Source organism: Accipiter gentilis, chromosome 9 (assembly GCF_929443795.1).
Source record: "Accipiter gentilis chromosome 9, bAccGen1.1, whole genome shotgun sequence".
NCBI lineage: Eukaryota > Metazoa > Chordata > Aves > Accipitriformes > Accipitridae > Astur > Astur gentilis.
The window spans coordinates 12,594,697-12,614,371 of NC_064888.1; the positions used below are offsets into that span (position 1 = coordinate 12,594,697).

The following is a 19,675-nucleotide window of genomic DNA, read 5'->3' on the forward strand; positions in this document are numbered from 1 at the left end:
CGCCGCCGGAGGGGGAGGAGCGGGTCGCCATGGTGAGAGGGGGTGAGGCGGGCGGGGAGCCATTTTGCTGCGAGCGGCGGCGGTGGCGGCGGCGGCGGCGGCAGCAGCCCCCGGCCCCCCTCGCTGGACGCGGCTCGGCCCCGGCCCCACCGCTCCTTCCGCGCCCTCCCGCCGAGGCCGCGGCCGGCGGGACGAGCCCGGCGCCGCGGGGCCGGAGGATGCGGAGGGGCAGAGCCGCCGCCGCCGCCGCATCGTCGCGCCGTCCCCGGGGGGCGGCTGCCGCCTGGCCCCGGCGGCTGCTGGCGGGCCCGCGCGGCTGAGGCGGGCTGGGCGGGCGGAGGCGGGCCCGCCGAGGATGAGTGCGGGCTGCGGGCGGGACCCCCCTCGGAAGAGAGCCCGGCCGAGCACCGCCAGCCCCGGCGGCGGCTCCCAGCGAGAGCGGTCGCCGTCGCCGCCGCTCGGTCCCCGCCAGGAGGGTCCCGGGGGCGGCAGCTCCGGCGGCGGCAGCCCCGCCATCGCCGTGGGGAACAAAGGTTTGTACCGGCCGGAGCTGCGCCCTCCCCGGGGCAGGGGGAGCGGCCGGGCGAGCGCCGGGGCCGGGCGCGGAAGGGGGTTCGCCGGGGTCCGCGTCGCGGCGGCGCTCGTCCGTCCGCCCGTCCCCCGCCTTCGGCGGTTTCGAGGTGCCGGGGGACGGGCCGGCTCTGCCCGCAAAGCCTGGGCAGTGCTGAACTTGCCCGAGCCGGGCCGGAGCGCTGCTCGGCGGCGCCCGCGGGGGCGGGACGGGGCGGCGGGCGCCGCGGCCGCGCCTGGGGCTCGGCGGGAGGAGGCGGCCGGGCCGGGGGCTCCGCCGAGTTGGGGTGTCCTTCTCTGCCCCTTACTGCGGCTCTGCTGTGCTTCTCTTGGCGTGATAAGGCGGGAGGGAGGGCAGCGTTGAATGGCGAGAGGCCGGTTGTGCCGGTGCACGTAGCCTCCCCGGAGCTGGCTTTCGATGTCGGGCTTGAATCGTCCCTAACTTGGCGTCCCGGAGCCAGCGTGTCCCGTGTACCCGAGCCCGGTGGTGTGGGGCAGTGCGTGTTGGTTTCCTTTGGAGACGGCTTTGGGTACAGGATTGTTATCCCGGCTTTGTGTCTGATCCTTTACAAACTTTCGGTAACAGTGCAACCCTCCAAGTGAGGTGTGAGCCGCTAAGGGTAGGGTGTCTCGCATGTGAGAGAAGAAGTACTTGCTGCAAGAGAAATGACGTTCAGCGTGGTGTTGTGCCCGGCTATCATGGCAGGGAGAGCTAAGGGTGATGACAGGAATCCACATGGGCATGTGGCTGCAGGCCTGGAGCGCTGCTGGTCGCGTGGGGTGCTCCTCCTGCTGTCTAACAGAGCTGCGTAGGAAAAAGTTCCCGCATGGCTTCCTTAGGTTATTTTTATTTGGAGCTAACGCTGTCAAAATAAAATTTTAATGCACAATAAAGCACCTATTTCAGGAATAGGAAGGAATGCAGGGAAGGGGGGAAAAAAAAAAAACCAAACAGATTTGCTGTGGTCTTTGGTTGATGAGTTAAACCTCAGTCACCAGTAACTAAGAGGCAACTTTGAGTAGGTGATAGTTTGAAGTTATATGTACGCATTCCTACAGAGCGGTAAATAAGAATCTTCTAATAATTCAGTTGTTTTTTCCTCAGTGGCAGATTCTGATGAATGGTTTGTTTTATGGGAACGATTTGGGGAATCCTGAATAGAAATTTAGAGACCACTTTAAAAAAAATTACACCGAAGCCTGGTTTTGTTTATACTGAATGTCAGCATGTGTTGTCTTTTTGTTGCCTCTTATGTTTATACCACCTTATCTGTAGCAAAAAGAGATGTTAGTAGTGTTAAGGAAAATGATGTGTGTTACATTGGTTATAGGCATTAAATGGCTAGTCAGATGTGAAAGTTAAGACCAAAGCCATTTTGTTCTGTTCTGATGCTGCTGCTATCGTTTCTATTTATTGCGCCAATGAATAAGTATTCCTTCCTCAGTGCAAGTTTATGCCTCAAGAGGTAATCGGCTGCCTTTGAAGAGGTTTATTCGTCCCATGTTTTAACATGTCTCTTCAGGTTTTTTTTCTGGCTGCTTCTTTTCCCCTTTCCTGTAGGCAATTTGGGTTAACACTTCAAATACAAGAAGGTGAATTTTGGTAAACAGAATGACTAATAGACTTTGGTTTTAGTGAATTATTAGAAATAAAAAATTTTTAGCTCATAAAATCTATCAAGCTGTTATTTTTGTCTCAGCGGGGTGAAGCTGAGTGTTTGTTGAAGAATTGTATGGCTGAAGGTGGCACAGGTATTCTTGTGCTTGTAATCTATATAAGGCTTGGCATTACTCCCTGGTGGCTTAGTCAAGTGATGGCAATTTTGCACTACCGTTTGTGCTGTTTCAGCAGAACTTAAAATGATTTAAACGTTTCCTGGAGGTTACTTTTTCATTCTAGAAATTCTGTACTTTTGATGCAGATACTTGATAACCAGCTGTGGAAAAGTGTTCAAGACCTCAAATGTTAGGGAAAGCATTTATGAAACAATGTCTCTTAAGTTACCTGTGGCCTAAGTTACCTATGCTACAAGTTACACAACCTCCATTTGCAGTAAAATGCGGAGTCTGTCTGTAGTGACTATTAATCAGAATAGCCAGATCTGCTGCACTGGTTTTTAAGTTCTGCAAAACTACTGTTGCAATAGGGGAACTACAGATTTTACTTACCCAGTTGAACGCAGTGAGTTAACACCTTGCGCATTCAGCAGTGACAGGTAGATAATTTCTCTTGGCAAATGGAAAGAAAGGGAACTGAAGCTAGTTGCCAAATTTTCAGTGTTACCTTTAAATAATAACAAGAAAACAAAACTAAAAACCCCTTCTTATACTAATGAAGTTTACTTTCCAGTTGTGAAATAACTGCTTTGAGTTCTTCCTTCCCATTTCCCCCTCCAAGTCTCTACATAATTGGTTCATGTGCGGCTGTTCTATTAAAAGCTTGTCTGAACTGCAACATCACAGAGATAAGACTGATGGCATTCGCTGGAGCTGTGTCATTGGTAGTAAATCTGAAAAAATTGTGTCCTTCACATTTTGTTGTTGTTTAGGGGAGTAAGCATTGATAGGCTTCAGAAACTGTTTATGCACGGAAGGGAAAAGAAAAAGTCCTTTTCTCAGCTCTTGTCACTTCTGCTATATACAATCTTTATATTAAGCCTCATGTTTCACAGTATGCTACATACAAATAAGGTTCTTAGCTGGGTCTTCTAAGATGCCTAGTTGTTATTTTTTTGTTTGTTTGTTTTAAGCTATGTCATATTGCCTCTTCATTCCAAAATTCAGCAGAAGTCTTTCAGGGCTCACTGTGGTGGTGGTGGTAATAAAGGTAATAATGAGAGCTGGAAAGTTCAAGTTACTGGGGTTTGGGTTTTTTTTGTTTGTTTTGTTTTTCTTTTCTTAATCTAGAGATTCACTGTATTTTTATAACCATATTAAAAAAAAAAAAGAAGTTGGATTAAAAAAAACTCGTCACACACCAAGCCTGGCATTTATAAAGATTATTACAGAAGCTACAGCTGCTGACTGATACAAATTAAATATTGCATCACATGTAGTTTTAATACTGTTAAGTGTCTGGATACTACATATAGTAGAAGATAAAAACACCTCAATTAAGTCCTGATTATCATTTCATCTGGTACGAGTGATCTTATTCGTATGCAATCTTGTTGCAGTTTTATCATGTTTCATGTAATAATGTAGTGAACTGTGGTTTTTCAGTTTGTAAACAACGGACAATTACCAGTTGGTTGGAGAATAAAGGACCCAAGACAACTGAGTCCAAAAGGTAAAATACACAGCATACCTATTTAAAAGTTGTGTTCTTTGAGTGGGCCTGTGGGGAGCTCGAAATGCAGGTTGCCAGTACAGCTAGCCACTGAAAAAAAGGCAGCCCTGTTTCTGCTGCTTTCCTTTCCTTGGCGCATCCTCTTGACTATAACCAACTGACAGAATTTCACTACAAAAAGCTAACTAGTCCCCCTCCCCTTTAACCCCCCAAAGCCAAAATCTTTTGCTGACTTAGCTTCTTGAAGCACCTCACTGTTTAGGTGAATAAATACTGCTGCTTGGGCAAAGAAAAAGATGGGAACCTGCAGCAAGGGAAGGCAAAGTGGGACTGCTGCTTCCAGTGGCAGCCAACCACTAGATCGAGTTAGCTGTAGTATCAGACTATGTTCTTAGTCAACAGCTCTGATTTTATTTTTGTTTGACATAGGGCAATAAGAGTTGTGGATTTTGGCTGGTGGTCCTGCATTCAACTCACAGTTCTGTTAATTTACAGACAAAAGTCTGTTCTGGTTTGTCTCGTTGGACTGTGATTGTAGTATAAGCGTGTACAACTTGATTTAGTTTGGACCAGAGTTTACAGATGCTCAAATGTCCATTTAGGGTATTTTGTGAAAGTTGTTATGAAAGCTTTGCAGCTGAATGGTGCCAGGTAAAGTTTGCTAGTGTAGTCTGTCAGGAGGAATGTTTGCAAGGCAGCGTTAAAATTAAACTCCTGAGAGTTTAACTATCTGATGCAGAGGAGTATCAGATATTGTTTTTCTATAATTGCAGTTGTAAATGTGCTGGTTTGTTTTTCATTGATGTTTGCTAATAAATAGAAATTGAAATCTATAGCAATGCTAAAATAGCTGGGGAAACTTGTAATGATTAATACAGAAGTACACAGGGCTCAATTACAGGCACACAGGTTGCAGTAAAACAAAGATGTTAAGAGGTTGCTTCAGGAGGGAATGTGGTTTTTTGTTTTTTGTTCTAAGATTCCCTTTAGAGTATTGCTTTTATATGCTCTCCTCCAGCCTTGCTGACAGATTACAGCCTAGTCAGTTTTAAGCAGCAGGTTTGTTGTGTAAACACTTCACATGCCTTTCTTTTAACATCACAATTTTAATTTATTTGAATTTGGACACTGTGAGATTTGATTTCTCATCTTAAGCTGACAACAGATATTGTCAATACCTTTGAACAGTCATTTATTGACATGACAGCAGTAAGATAACTTTATTTTTTCATCAAAACTTTCAGTGCAGGAACAAATGCATCGATGGGGAGTTAAATTATCGTAACATAAAACCCTCTAAAATCCTTTTGTTTTCAAATAATCTTCATATGGGTGAAGTTCCAAGCTATCATCTATTGCTCCAAGCTGCCCCCCCCCCCCCCCCCTTTTTTTTTCTTCTCCTTTTTGTTCTGTAGTGGCAAAGGTGTGAATGCTATCTCTTTATCCAGAGTGCTCTTTGAAGATGATCTGTTATCATTCATGGAGACAATTAATGCCTTCAGGAGTCTATTAAGATGTTCAGTTGCTGAATTTAGGATTATGTGATAATTGCATATTTTTAGTGTAGATGGGAAACTGGGCAATGACCAGACAGTGATACAGAGTTTAGCTTGCTTAGTTTGCATTGGTTATATACAATGCTGTAACAATACACTCAGGGGAGGGTATTGTTCAGAGTGATATATTCACCAAGACTAGTCAGGTTTTTGTTAATATTCATATGGCATCTAAGTATGTACTTACACAAAAATTAATACATAACTGTGAAATGACTTTCCAATGTCATCTTGAAAAGTTTCATCTGCTCATAAAAAACTCGCTTCATTTCGCTGTGCAACCACCGGGACATGTTTCTTTCCATTCTTTGTGTAAGACAGTGCGGGACAAATTAGGTTATTTTTCTCTTTAAAAATAATAAATTGATTTAATGTGTCTTTTAATTTTTATTATCAGTTCTAAATGGATTTTACTCTTATGGTTTTGGTTTGTGATTTTTTTTTTTTAAGAGTCATGGGCTGCTTGTAAAAGTAAGGAGGTAATAGGATGTTTTTGAGACTATGGACTACTGTGCCCTGCTCTTCTGAAAGATGAATTTGTAGCTCTGAGGGAATGGCTACAAAACCATTGATTTCCTTGCTCACTGTATTTAACTGATTAAAATGAAAGTTAAGGAGGACTTTATCATGACTTTAACATTTTTCATCGGGAGAAAATAACTAAATAGCAGCTTAATACTGTTTAGATTTGAAAATAAGGGTAATGAATCACTGGAGTAGATTTCTAAGGTAAGCAACTGATTCATCAACCTTTGGAGCCTTTAAATGGAAATATGTTGTTAATAAGCTACATTCCCCAGTGCAGTAAAACTTGTTGATCCTGGTAGTGCTCAGTTAGAGAGTATAATGGGTAAAATTCTGTAGTTTCTGTTGTATGTTTATAATCATTGCTTTAAATATATATACACACACAGAAATTTTATTTGGCAATAAGACATTAAATTCCTTTACTTCTTTTCCACAGCTTACACAGCAAAGTTAATACTGAAGCAAATTCGAAGATGACTTCCATTAAAAAAGAGAACTTTTGTGAGCATGATGTGAAGAAACTAGAGAATATTTGTCAGCAAAATTATTCAAAAATATCTGTGGAAGTTGGTGCAAAGCATGTACATTTACCTCAGACAGGTAGCATGTATAACTGGGAGGCTGAGGACAAAGATTCAGTCTTAGACACAGAGCCTGTAAAGGGGATGCAGTCTGGAGACCTCTTTAAAAATGCCAACATCGATCAGATGCATAAAACTGGCAAGCAGGCTCAGAGAGGCTGTGAAGAAAGCAGTGACAACTGGACTCAGAGGAAATTATCATCAGGCCGCTCTTTGAAAATGGGAAATACAAAACTTTCTTCAAAAGACACTGAGACAGATGGACAAGTGGCTTCATGCAATTCACAGAAGCTGAAGAGTTGCAATTCTGTCTCTTTAACGGGGGAACAAGAAGAAGGGGATGTAGTTCCAGAAAGTCCACTTTCAGATGCTGGTTGTGACGCTTGTATATCTGATCTTGGAGGTCCTGGGAAACTGAGCAAATATCAGAGCAGTTCAGGGGATTCACCTGCTTTTGAGAAAGAGAGTGAGCCGGAGTCACCGATGGATGTAGATAATTCTAAAAATAGCTGTCATGGGTCAGAGGCTGATGAAGAAACAAGTCAGTTCCTTGATGAGCGAGAGGATATCAGTATGTCAAAATCCATAAACAAATCTTTTAGAATTCAATATGGGGATGCTGAACTGGAGTCAAGAAAGTCACGGTTTTCTGCCAAGGGCTGCGAAAGCTTTGAGGAAATAGATAATTCTGTTAAAGAGGATAGTCTGCATACGAAGTCACCTGGGATCTCTCCTACTCTATTGTCAGAATGCAAAGGTGCAAAACAGAGTGTGAAGAGAGACTCCAAAATCACCTCTCACTTCATGAGGATACCTAAAGTAGAGGAGAAAAGGTAGCATTCTGTCTGCCTCTTCATCTGTTTTTTCACACTTAAAAATTTCCACTTGGGTAATGGCACTTTGGAGGCTGGATTGTATAAAGAGTTTTGCAAAATGTATGTTAGGACACAAAGACAACTGATGTAAGCTTGAAATAACTTATTTTTAATGGGACTACTTGTGGGTTTTTTAAAGGATATATTTGTCCAGTACAGTTTTTTAAATCATTGGAGATCTGTTAGGAAGTTGATTTTCTTTATCAAAAAAGGGATTTAAGATGATGGGATTTCTAATGCTTGAAAATGAATGGTGGTACAGGAGTGCTTTATGGAGTGTTGCCCTAGCATTCATTATTTAATTCAGAATACTTGAGGAAACTGATGTTTTCTTGGTTTTTTTAGTTCCATCTGACAAAAAATACTAAATCTATTTTATTGAAGTATCAGTGCTACTGGTACTTTGATTGAAATAGACATGAAAAAATTAACTTTTGAAAGCAGTTGTAGAGATATGTGTGAGTGTTTTTTTGGTTTTTTTTGGCTTTATTCATAATTTGGGAGAGAGAAGGACTGGTGATGATACGCTACAGCAATGAAAATAGAAGTGCTGAGCATGACCCAGGACTCCACATGCTAGGTGTTGTGTAAGGACAAAAGGATAATCTCTGCTCTGAAGAGCTTAGATTTCAGTGGGAACTGAGAAAGTGAATAAACAGCAAAGGAGTAAGCAGAAAGAAGAGGACTGTGTGTGTGTTGGTGTGATAAGTGATTATCTCTATAGACTGCAGTCCTTAAAGCAGGGCAAGAAAGTAGTTTTGTACATCTTTACTGGGTGGTCCCTTCTGGATGTGAAGAGCAGCACAAATCATACTTTTCAAGGAAATGAAGAAGAGGTGATGGAGGGTGGCTAACTAGCATTGGGAGCTTGCATTTGAGAAATCTTAAGAGATGAGTAGGCTGAGAGTGGATTTGGAAAACAAAAAAAGGTAGTTTTAGGAAAAAATGGATGGATGAAGAATTTGCTAAAAAAGCATGGAAAAGGGGGTCATAAAGTTTAAAAAGACAGGCTTAGGGACTACTCTTTTCACTAATTTATATGAATTGCTGTTGTAGCAAAGCAGCAGAGGTTGCAGGTTGTGCTTGTCAGTGCTAGAGCATCGTATGTTACAATAAACATGAGAAGGGAAACTCATGCAAAAGTTTTGCTGTGTGGATAGATGGGAATCCTAGCAATGCTTTACAGAATAATTAGTAAGGTAGAGTATGAGGCTGTAGAGAGACTATTTTTCCTTTTCTTTTGGGGGCCTAAACAAGATGATGTGAAGGTTATAAACCTCAGTGCCAGGCAAAATAGTGGTGTTGCCTATAGTGCTGTTGTGGTTTAAGCCCAGCCAGCAACTAGGCACCACACAGCTGCTTGCTCACTTCCCACCCTCCCCCGCCCTGAGGGATGAGGAGGAGAATCGGGGAATAAAGTAAAACTCATGGATTGAAATAAGAACAATTTAATAACTAAAGTAAAATAAAAAGTAATATGAACAACAACAATAATAAAATGTAATAATAATAATAGTAATGAAAAGGAAAAGAATAATAATTAAAAAAAGACAATGATACACAATGCAATTGCTCACTACCCACTGACCGATGCCCAAGTAGTGATCTGCCCCTCCTGGCCAACTCCCCTGAGTTTATATACTGAGCATGACATTCTATGGTACGGAATCTCCCTTTGGCTAGTTCGGGTCAGCTGTCCTGGCCACACTCCATCCCAGCTTTTTGTACACCACCTCGCTGGCAGAGCATGGGAAACTGAACAATCCTTGACTTAGGATAAGTGCTAGTTAGCAACAACTAAAACATCAGTATGTTATCAACATTATTCATGCACTAAATCCAAAACACAGCACTGTACCAGCTACCAGGCAGAAAATTAACTCCATCCCAGCTGAAACCAGGACAAGTGCTTAAGAGGGCAATTAGAAAATCTTAAAGCTTTCCTCCTGGTTTTCATTAGACCAAGTCTAATAAAGATTATAGAGTGGCTCAAATCTGAACTTGCAGAGAAGGCAGCAGTAACGTATCAAACAGGTTTCAGTCATCAGTAATGCTATGCCAAAATTACTCTTTGGCTGTTAGATGAGCACAATGGGTCTGTACCCAGTGTCATGCTGATGTGGGTACGCTATTTGCATGTGATCGGCCAGGTTGGAGGCATTGTCTGCACCTGAAGATACCAGCACATGCATAAAGGCAGTGAACAGGTTGGACAACATCTTTATCCAGGGGTGGATTGAGTTTGCCAATGGGAATTTAGAGGTCTAAACAGTACCTCAAAGTGTAGGCTTTTAACTTGTTTTGCATTTTGCTCTGAGAACTTTCTCTTGCATGAGAAACATCTGGTATGTTACATCAAACATAGAGCAGGTTCAGATATTTCTTCCCCAAAATCTCAGATCCATTCAAATACCTTTGATCATTAAAGAGGATGAGTTCATCAGCTCTTGCACATATTTGATTTTTGCAAGCGTTTTGGGGATTATTTTAAAATTTCTACTTCCATTGCAAGTATTGTATGCTTGGCATGAAAAATGGAACCCTAGTGAGAAAAGGTGGTTAAGAAATTGTTTTTGGGGGTGGGTTGTTTGTTGGTTTTTTGTTGTTGTTGTTGTTTTTTAGTTTGAAGAAGGAATATGTGCATCTGTGCATGTACATGTGTTTGTTTTCTAACAGTTGAGAAGGGGCTGTAGAGGGTATCCTGACAAATGCAGACCAATGAGTCTGTCTCCTGTCCCTGCATGAACAGATCCTGTTGGGAAAGAGCATGACTCTGCAGAGGAGAACCCTGCCTTGCTAACATATTGCAGTTCTGTGAAGGTGTTTGTAAGCCTGTAGAGAAGAGTGTTTCAGTAGACATTGTGTATATGTCTGTGTTGGGTGGGAAGAGGTTGGTGGTGGCAGGGGTTTTCCCCAGATAGAGCTTTGGCCTGGGGCCACAGCAAAGTCTAGCAAATAAACTGATTGAGTTATAAACATAACCCTGGGGTGGAAATTCATGTATTTGCTTACCAGGTTTTTCAGTGGAAATAAAATGTTTCAATGTATTTTATTTTAACAGCAGAAAAGAAAAGTGTGAATTCAAACCCCAGAGGCCAGGAAGGAAGATTCCCAAATACATGCCACCTCCTCTTCCAACTAATAAGAAGTGGTTTGGGACACCGATTGAAGAGATGAGAAGAATGCCTATGTGTGGGGCCCGTCTTCCTCACCTGCGACCCTCAGCCAATCATACAGTAACCGTCCGAGTACGATAATTGAATTGTTCAAGAACATGAAATGCCAAATGTTAGTCTTGTAGTATTAGCAGGTTGTGGAAGTCTTTCTTTGCCATTCCTTGTGAGCAGACTGGGGCAACTGATATTCCTGAAAATTGACCTTTCTGATGCACAGAATTAGGATATTAAGATCCAGAAGCAATGTAATTATGGTTTTAATGCCTCTGGCTTTTAGGGACGAGTATTTTTCTTTTGCATAGGTATGTGCATGTGTACTTCCTTAGCTGAGTTGTAAACTGTGGCAATTTAAATACATCTGCAAGTAAAATACTTAATTCAATGTTTTCATGTTATATTTTCATTTTAATATGATTCTATTTTGGGATCAAGATATACAAAACACTCAAGATAATCAAGATATGATAAAGAATGAAGAGGAGATTTGAGCAATTTTACCACTGCATTTTAGATCAAATCGGATACATTTACCTTTAATCCTTTGGAGTAGTATGCAGTCAAGTTATTGTTGAAATAAAACATGTGACCAGAAATCTGTAGGGTCATGGATAACAAGAGAGAAGCATGTTAAGTTTACATTCAAGTTCTGAGAGAATCAGTGCTGCCAGAAGGCCATGTAGCAGATTAAGTCTTTAAGAACATTTTATATTTCTGATATTCTGTGGAGTAGACTTGAAATACTGCTATATCTATATTGATTTCCCATCCTCTTCAGTGTTAGGTTAAAAAACTGTTATTTCTGCACACAACTATGGTTAGATTTAAAACTACATTTTGAAAATATTTGCATGAAACTATGTAGATAGTTACATTCATAAATGAGGAAGTATTTAACTGATAAATGGACACAAAATAATTGCATGTATTTAATTTATTTCAGTATGTTTCAAGAGGTCAAATGATAAGGTAGTGTTCTTTTCACCAAACATAAGAGTAACAGATGGATTTTTTCTAACTGAATATCCATCATGTGATCAAGTTGTAGCTTTCGTCTCTCCAAAAAGGATGGCCATAGATGAGAGCTTTTTTAACTATGTTTTTGCTTACTATTTATTTCTTCCATTTAAAAACTTGCATAGAGAGTCTGAGCTTTCCCCCCCTGTTCTGTGTTGCAGGTAGATCTTCTGAGGGAAGGAGAGGTGCCTAAACCTTTTCCAACTCACTACAAAGATTTGTGGGACAATAAACATGTTAAAATGCCTTGTTCAGAGCAAAATTTATACCCTGTAGAAGATGAGGTAAGAAAAAATATTTACAGTTGTGTAACCAAATAAATTTGTTTATGTATAAATGAGTTTTCAGTTTACTGCATTTGCTCAGTTAGCAAATTGTGTGTATAGAATTGGAAAATCAAATAGATGAACATACCTGGTCTGAAAAGCTGGATTCTGGGTCGTGATGCTTCAGGCAGAGCAGAAGATTTTTTTTTTTTCCTAGTAATTATTTTACCTAGCTATTGATTTGATGGTGTATATATTTCTGTACTTATATGGAGTATAAGGTTATACTCCATATAAGTTATATAATTCTGTGATTTGCGGGTCTTTTTGTGAAGCAATTTGGGATGCCAACAGATGTGAATGAATTTGTAACCATGTTCTGATTATAATATTCTGTCAGGTATTGCTGGTAGGTTGAGGTATATGTCTGCTGTTCTGCTAAAACAGTGATGGAGAGATTAGGGTTAGCCCTGCATGGTTTGTTGATCTGATATTTCTTGTCACTGCTCGAGGATTACTTAAACATACCCACTGAAATACTTAAGACTGTGGTGAATAAAATGAGCAAGTGTGTCCTGTAGTGAAGACTGTATAATGATTATTGATACTTGAATCTGGAACAAAGAACTTTTATAGCCTCTAGGAAATACTCTTGGTTTTTTCATTTATCAATTTTACAGATACAGTATAAAATATATTTAATTGATGTTTCAGAGATAAAGCATTCATAAGATTTTTGCCAGTTGAGCAAGATGAGTTGTCTCTGTCTTTGTGGTAGTCTTGTAAGAAATATTATTGCTTGCAATGGGCAATAATACTTTCTGTTGAGGAAAAATATCACAGGGTGTCTTAAATTTGGGTTGGCGCAAGAGTCAGCCACAGCAATATGCTTTTAGAATCTGTGCTCTTATTGTTCTTAATATTACATTGTTATAAAGTTGATTCATTTTATATTTTTGAGTTGCAGATCTTATAAACTGTGGTCATCTAAATCTCCTTTCTTCACAAGGAAGGGCATTATTTGTCCTTCATGAGATGGCATGAGAAAGAGTGCCGCATATATGAAAAAGTGATCTTTTTATGAATTTTGTCAATGCTTCAATTAAAAAGAAACTCTTAAGGAAGTAAAAGGCAGTGGACTAGAAGTTGCAGAAGTACTTTACGGTTACTCAAAATATGTGGTTTATTTTTAAAGAACTTCACAAATAGAGCAAACTTTATTTAAAAAAATGTGGCAAGGAAGACAATTATTAGTAGATATGTCTTTCTGTTTTCAGTAACTTCATCTGACTTTTTGGGCTTTTGTTTTAAAGAACGGAGATAGAACTGCTGGAAGTCGATGGGAACTAATCCAAACTGCCTTACTTAACAAATTTACTTGCTCGCACGATTTGAAGGTAAGCTTGTCAATTCGAAATCAAATCTATGTACTTGTGTGTATGTTCAAGCTCTCCATGTATTGTTAGTGATTCTGACTCGGTCCTATTTGTTTAATCACTTATAAAAATAAGTTTTAAAGAATCTATGCTGTTCAAGGGATTCTGTAATGAATTAGGGGTCTTAATTAATGAGTCTTAAGTGTTACCACTGAATTTATTAGGTATTATTAAAATGAATTGTCTTTATAAGTCTACACAAAACAGTGTTTGTCCAGCGGTATTTACTAGTTTGTGGTAAATGAAGCATGTAGGCTTTTACTGTAACCAGATGATAGGGAGATGCACAGGTTAGAGAGTTTGAAACGGTAACTGTTCATACCAGTATACTCCACTAAAATTGCAATGATTCAAGCTGCTAACAAAAATCTGTAAATTTTGGAGACTAATGCTCTGTTGATAACTCTTATAGTTCTCATTGGCTTTAATGAATTGTGATTTGGAGCAGCTTAGATTTGCTATTATGTTTTTTGTGAAGAATAATGTAATTTAGATTATACCTGAAAGGCAGGGAAGGAGGAGGATGCAAAAGCTACAGATAAACTTTAAACAAATAAATATTGCTCCCCTGGCATCTAATGAAACTTCCCTTGATAATACTATTTTATTTCCTGTTTTTTTTCTTGAGAATTTTTTAAATGTGGTTGTTATTGTAAGGGCCTATTTAATTTGTTATGGTTCTGATTCTTGAAGTTCATAAACTGGTAAAACTTCTGCTATATTGCTGAGGCTGGTATTTTTAAAGAGAGCAAGCATGGGGTGGGGAATGTTTATGTTGTGTGGTTTAGGCAGATCCAAGCATGCCTTATCTTGTTTTGTGCTAGGAGGAAAATCCTGTAGACTAAAGCTTATTCAATGCTAAACCTAAAATACAGGATTCAGTACCATGGAGTCACACTGTATTAATACAGTTTTATGGATTTTGATAGGCTCTGTGACAGGTTTTAGCCACTAGATGGTACTGTTCCTTCAAAAAGGAAATTTCATAAAATCATTTTTCTTCTCTTGAGTAGCTCTAGGTTTTATTTTGTTGTGCTCTTTCCCTAGGATGCTATACTGAGATACAACATTGCTTATTCCAAGAAATGGGACTTCACTGCTCTTACTGACTTCTGTGAGAAGGTAAACCAAGTATAAAATAGGAAGAAAAGTGAAAAATAAAAAATATAAGCGACTACTTTGTCTATATGTCTCAATGCTTTTGGCTTTATTTCCCTTTTCAAGAGTAAAGGTTTTGCAATCATCATCTGCGTGGACAGTTATTTGGCTGGTAACTTCAGCTGAAATGATAATTATACTTTATAAGCTGGATTCATTTTAAAACTTACACAGGTAATTTGGGTACTTCAGTAAGAACTAAGGTTACTGAAGGTAAGGTGAGAAATGCCTTTTCTCTATTTTATGATAACCAAAATTATTAATAAATTGTATTAGTATTTCCACTGTAATGGTTCTTTGTTTTAAAAAGTATTGCTCTTTTTTTCCTTTTTTAAACAACTTTAGTGTTATAATACAGTGGTGTTTGTATAGACTGTGCTTTGCTGGTCTAGCAGTAAAATTTTGCTATATGCTGAGATGATTAATTTAAACTGCAGAGCCTTTGAGAGATTGGGATGGTTTTTGACTTCACATTACTTTTCTGGAAGAGGATGGAAAATAAAAATTAATAGTAGGTAGCAAATGCAAGTTGGACTATTATTAATGTACACCCTGGCTGATGTTCAGAAACTATGCTAATTAAAGCAGTATGGGAGGTTAAATGATATACAGTAGAAATTGGATTTTTCTTCCACCAACTCAGAAGTGCTTTTAAAACACATGTGCCTGTTTTCCTGGGAGAGGCTTGCTAAGCTGTATTAAGGTTCATTGGAAACTAAATTTGATTTGAAGTCAATTTTGTCAGTTCTGTATGTTTAAAATAGATGTCTACTTAATTCATGTCATCAGAGGAACTGTTCTTTCTATTGCCTGTTTCCATTGTGTATAGGGACTACTATTTAACAGAATGAGTTTTGTTTTGCACGCAACACGGTATTTTTATTACTCGCAGAAGGTACCTATAAAACTACCGGTGGTATCATATTTGCTAGCCATGAGACCTACCATGTTCACTCATCTTGCCAATTCAGTGCTCCCTCCTCTCATCTGTGGGGTGTCTCTGTCTTTCAGGCTGGCTGGTAGAGGCTGTGGATATTTGGCCTCTTTGCTCCTGTTGCCTCTTGTACTAACTGAAATTAACTTGGGCTGTTCAACTGTTCACTCTTGTGTTATTGAAGAATACATATTTAAATTATTAGAATGTTTTAAAGTACAAGCAAACTATTTATTTAAAATCTGACGTGGGAATGTACCAGATTTGCATCGTATTGCTACAAACACAACTGAGCTTGTCCTGATGTGTTCATATCGTGCGTCTGGGAGTTCGGAAACTATGCATGATTAGATTCAGAGATCATCAGCCAGGGAGAATAAATAATATCAGCTGTCTCCAGAGAAGAGAGGAACAGTAGGGAAATAAAGTATGTATCGGGCATCAATCTTTCACTGAGGGTGAAAAGGCAATTTCTGTCACCTGGGAATGATGATTTATTTGTGAGGTTCCCAGACGAAGGGAGGAGAGCTGTTTCAAAACATGGATTTTTGACCAAGGTGAAGAGTGTGCAGCAGTATATTAAATAAGGAGCAGTGAAGCACTATAAGACAGTGGCTCCTTGTCGACCACAGGAGCGAAATCTTACCCTGGCTTTGTTTATTGAATATATTGAATTTAGTGAACAGAACGTGGGGGGGAATACATCTTGCAGAGAGATGTTTAAATCTTTTCTGTTAAGGGATGTGTGAACTCTTCAAGTTCTGTAAATTAACAAGGCATCTGCTTTCAAAGACTGTTTGCAGTCTGCTTAAATCAGCAGCTATTGAGTGAAAAGTTGAGATCCTCTGTGGAAATGCCTAAATATACTAGCCTGTAGTGAAATGTAGCTTTTGAAGTTACTGTATTTGGGAGTTAATGATTAAGGGCTTACCATTGGCTTGTGTGTTTTCTTGTTTATCTTACTGTTTTGAGGGAACAAGGGAACTGTGTCAAGTGACGTTTGCTCAGTAGAAGTTGAGAGGGTTGGTTGAAAGGAAAGCTGGCTTGGCTAAGCAGCCCAAAGGGAGGGGCAGCAGCTCAACAAAGGGAGAAATAGTCACAAATATATATTAAAACAAAAAGATTAAAACAAAATCTCTGATCCTCAAATATCTATTTATATTCTTGGTTACTATTGGCTTCCAATGCATTCTTAACCAAGAATTCTGTGGTCTGATTTAGAAGGCAGCTGGGTCCACAAATCTAATAGTGTCTATTTTAGTGATTCATTTAAGGCCACCGTATTCAGATATTACTTCAATAAGTCTGTGCTTGGTGAATTATAAAGTACCATTTGTTATTTTATCTTCTGATTCTGGACACAGCTCACCTTATCTATTAATCTGTTAAATGCTTTCACATCAGTCTTACATTGTGTTTCCTATTTTAGGTAGTTTCTTTCCAAGTTACACAGTCAAAATATGCATTATTTTTAAACCCTACTTATAAGATTCAAATCAATGTCCTTGTGATAACAATAATTACCAGTTTCTTCGGTTTAAGTTTATTTTCCTTCAAGAGTAAAACTCTTTCAGCTTTCTTAACTAGTGGGAAGTAAGTATCATGTATGTGACCCAGGATTTTTTTCCAAAACAACATACCCTGACGTGTATAGGCTGACCAGTTTTACAGTTTGTCCAAAGTGTTGTCAGAAGAGGGAGCCCTCACGCTATTTTCAAAAGATTCTTTTGGATGCCAGTCAATGTTTGGGAGTAAAATTCCTATTTGTACATTGAAGTAAATTTGGGAGCTTGGGGTTTTTTTGTTTCTTTTTAAAAGTTCATAGCGCCCATCAGTAATGTACATAAAGCTCTCATTTGCTTCAGACATCTGACAGTTTTGTTGTCCTCTATGGAATTTCCACACTGTTGTATTGATTTGTTTTGCCATCTGTTTGTTAATATTGGCAAACAGGCTTAGGATTTACTGAAGTTATTACTTAGTGGATGAAAATTATTAGTGCTAACATTTTTCTTCTTACTTGCAAAATTCTTGTCACTTGGAAGTCATCCTTGCATCAGTTTTCCCAGAACTTACATAGAAGCCAGATAGTAAAGAGTAAACAACAAGCAGAAAAAGAAATGTGAGGAAACTGCTGTGGATGGAGCCGTCTCAGGACCCACAATGTGTTGTAGATGAGCTTTATTTGCGTGAATGATGATAGGTTGGGGATTTATTACATGCTTTTGGTCAACAGTGCTATGTACTGCAGAAGTTTTTATTTTTCTTTCTTGTAGACTTGCCCTTCCACTTCCAGGCAAGACCAAATTATTTTGCTTTTTCCCAAGTGCATGAAACAAAAAGCCTAGTGAGGTCATTCAAGGCTTATGTCTTAGACTAATCTCCAACAACAGCAACTTTATTTAAAGAGAAAAGTAGGGCTTTATAATTTAAGATAGTCACATTTGTCTGCTGCTTTAGATTGGGCCTGCTTGTTCTGGACATGCTTTGTTTTTATTGTATTGCTTTAAAGTCTCGTAGAGCTTAAACATAGTTCTTGTTAATGTTGTTTCATGAACTCTTCCTCTTATTGCTTGCATCTGTCCTGCTCTTTCAGGAACAGAGGAGTGTTTAAATCTGAAAATGACATGAGATTGTATAAGCAGTGCATAACTTTCTCTAAAAGTGATCCTTCTTTTAAATTCAGTTTTAGTTGCATAGTATATAAGAACTTAAGTCAGCAGGATTTCTGTTGTGAAGCTTCAGGAACCTTCATGATATAGAACCTCTGTCATTAAAATCTGAGCTCTTTTGAGGTGAACCAGTTAGTGAGCAGCTTCACAACTTGTTTTTGTCCTTTACAGTAGAGCTGTATCAAACTGAGTTGTTTGGTCCCATCTAAAACTTGTGAGTTTTAGCAGCAATACTTAAGTTAATAACAAATCTACTGAAAAAAATGTGATAGACGCTTAAAGTGACAGAAAGGAACTTTGCAGGCAATGAAACAACAATGGGCACTTTTATTGCTCACATGGTTTAAATTTCAGTCATCTTCTAAACTCCTTTGAAACTTGGAGAACTGTAGCATTTTCATCATTTTAGTGTCAGAAAACAAAAGAATAATGCTCATATGCATCTTGATTCTTATTTGCAAGTTATCCAAGTTATAGGTTTTCCTGATGTGCTTCAGTAAAAGGAAGGAGTCAGATCTAGTAATTTGATTTTTAGCTACTCTTGCTGGTTTTTTGTACATACAAAGCAGAAAGAGAGGGACTCATGTATGCAGGACTGTTAGCATTTAGGATTCCCAAAATATTTGTGTTTAAAGAGTTACTTTGGGAAATAATATCTGTATGCTATTCAGTGCTGAAAACAATTACATCCAGTATTTTGGCATGTCAGAACTGTAATCTCTGGTGATTACTCATGTATTGGAAATTGCAAATAGCTTAGACATAAATTTGATCTCTTAAGAAGCATAGACCGAAGATTGGAGTTTAGGTATATCTGTGTGGCATAGACAGTGATGGTCTCTGAGCTTCTGTGAGTCATCTGAAAAATGGATCACAATACATCTTGCAGATGTTCACATTGTATCTGTAAATATTTTTGTTTGTCTGGCCTCTTTGAGCTTGATTATCTTGGTGGAAAACTTGTGTCTGTGAAATGGAGAAGATACAACGAGAGGAGTCGGGAACGGTGTAAATATATGTAATAGTTTCCATATGAGGAACGTCTGAATAAGCTAGGACTGTTCCATCTTTTCATCTTAGTTGAGAGAAGTGCGGAATGGGTATAACAGTGGTGTCCGAAGTTAATGTAAAAGAAGGTGAAGAGGAAATGACTGTTTGTTCTTCTAGTACAACAGTTAAGGGACACCAGATAAGTGTTCCTTGCAGGTAAGGGTTTCAAAACCAGACAAAAATAGTTACTTATTTAGATACTGAATAAAAGGCTGTGGAACTCATTGTCCAGTGCATGTGGAATATGCTATGGCTTTACATGAGGTTTTGAAGGGATTTGGAGAAATTGCTGGTGGAAAGATCCCATTGACCATCTACACAGGTACTGTGATGGACTCTGGAAATTTCTGAAACTGATTACCGCAAGTAAAAAGCGTTGTGAGAAAGTGCTGCTGATTACTTGCTTTTCTTGCTGTTAGACTTTTCTAGACATTTTTTTATTGATGGACTTTCATGAACTTTTGTCCATTTTTATGTTCTTACGACTTTGCTGGGTTGAAGTTGAGAGGCAGCAATGGCCTTGTCATGTGGGCCCCATTGTGGCATAGTACCAATATGAGACATTGGTGA

General features: G+C 39.3%; 1 protein-coding gene across 5 annotated transcripts in view; it reads left to right on the plus strand.

Moving 5' to 3' along the window:
- Positions 1–113: 113 nt before the first annotated feature.
- PARG (poly(ADP-ribose) glycohydrolase) overlaps positions 114–19,675 on the plus strand; it is a 73,493-nt gene continuing 53,931 nt past the window's right edge. Inside the window, exons 1-7 of one of the 5 annotated variants that reach the window (XM_049809684.1) lie at positions 114–533; positions 3,793–3,859; positions 6,380–7,357; positions 10,461–10,647; positions 11,751–11,873; positions 13,169–13,252; positions 14,339–14,413. In XM_049809684.1, coding sequence (XP_049665641.1) covers positions 356–533; positions 3,793–3,859; positions 6,380–7,357; positions 10,461–10,647; positions 11,751–11,873; positions 13,169–13,252; positions 14,339–14,413 — 1,692 coding nt within the window. In that variant the 5' untranslated portion in view covers positions 114–355. Of the gene's footprint in view, positions 534–853; positions 1,191–3,792; positions 3,860–6,122; positions 6,145–6,379; positions 7,358–10,460; positions 10,648–11,750; positions 11,874–13,168; positions 13,253–14,338; positions 14,414–19,675 lie in introns of those variants that run through there. The other 4 variants (XM_049809685.1, XM_049809686.1, XM_049809688.1 and 1 more) reach the window with 4 other exon arrangements.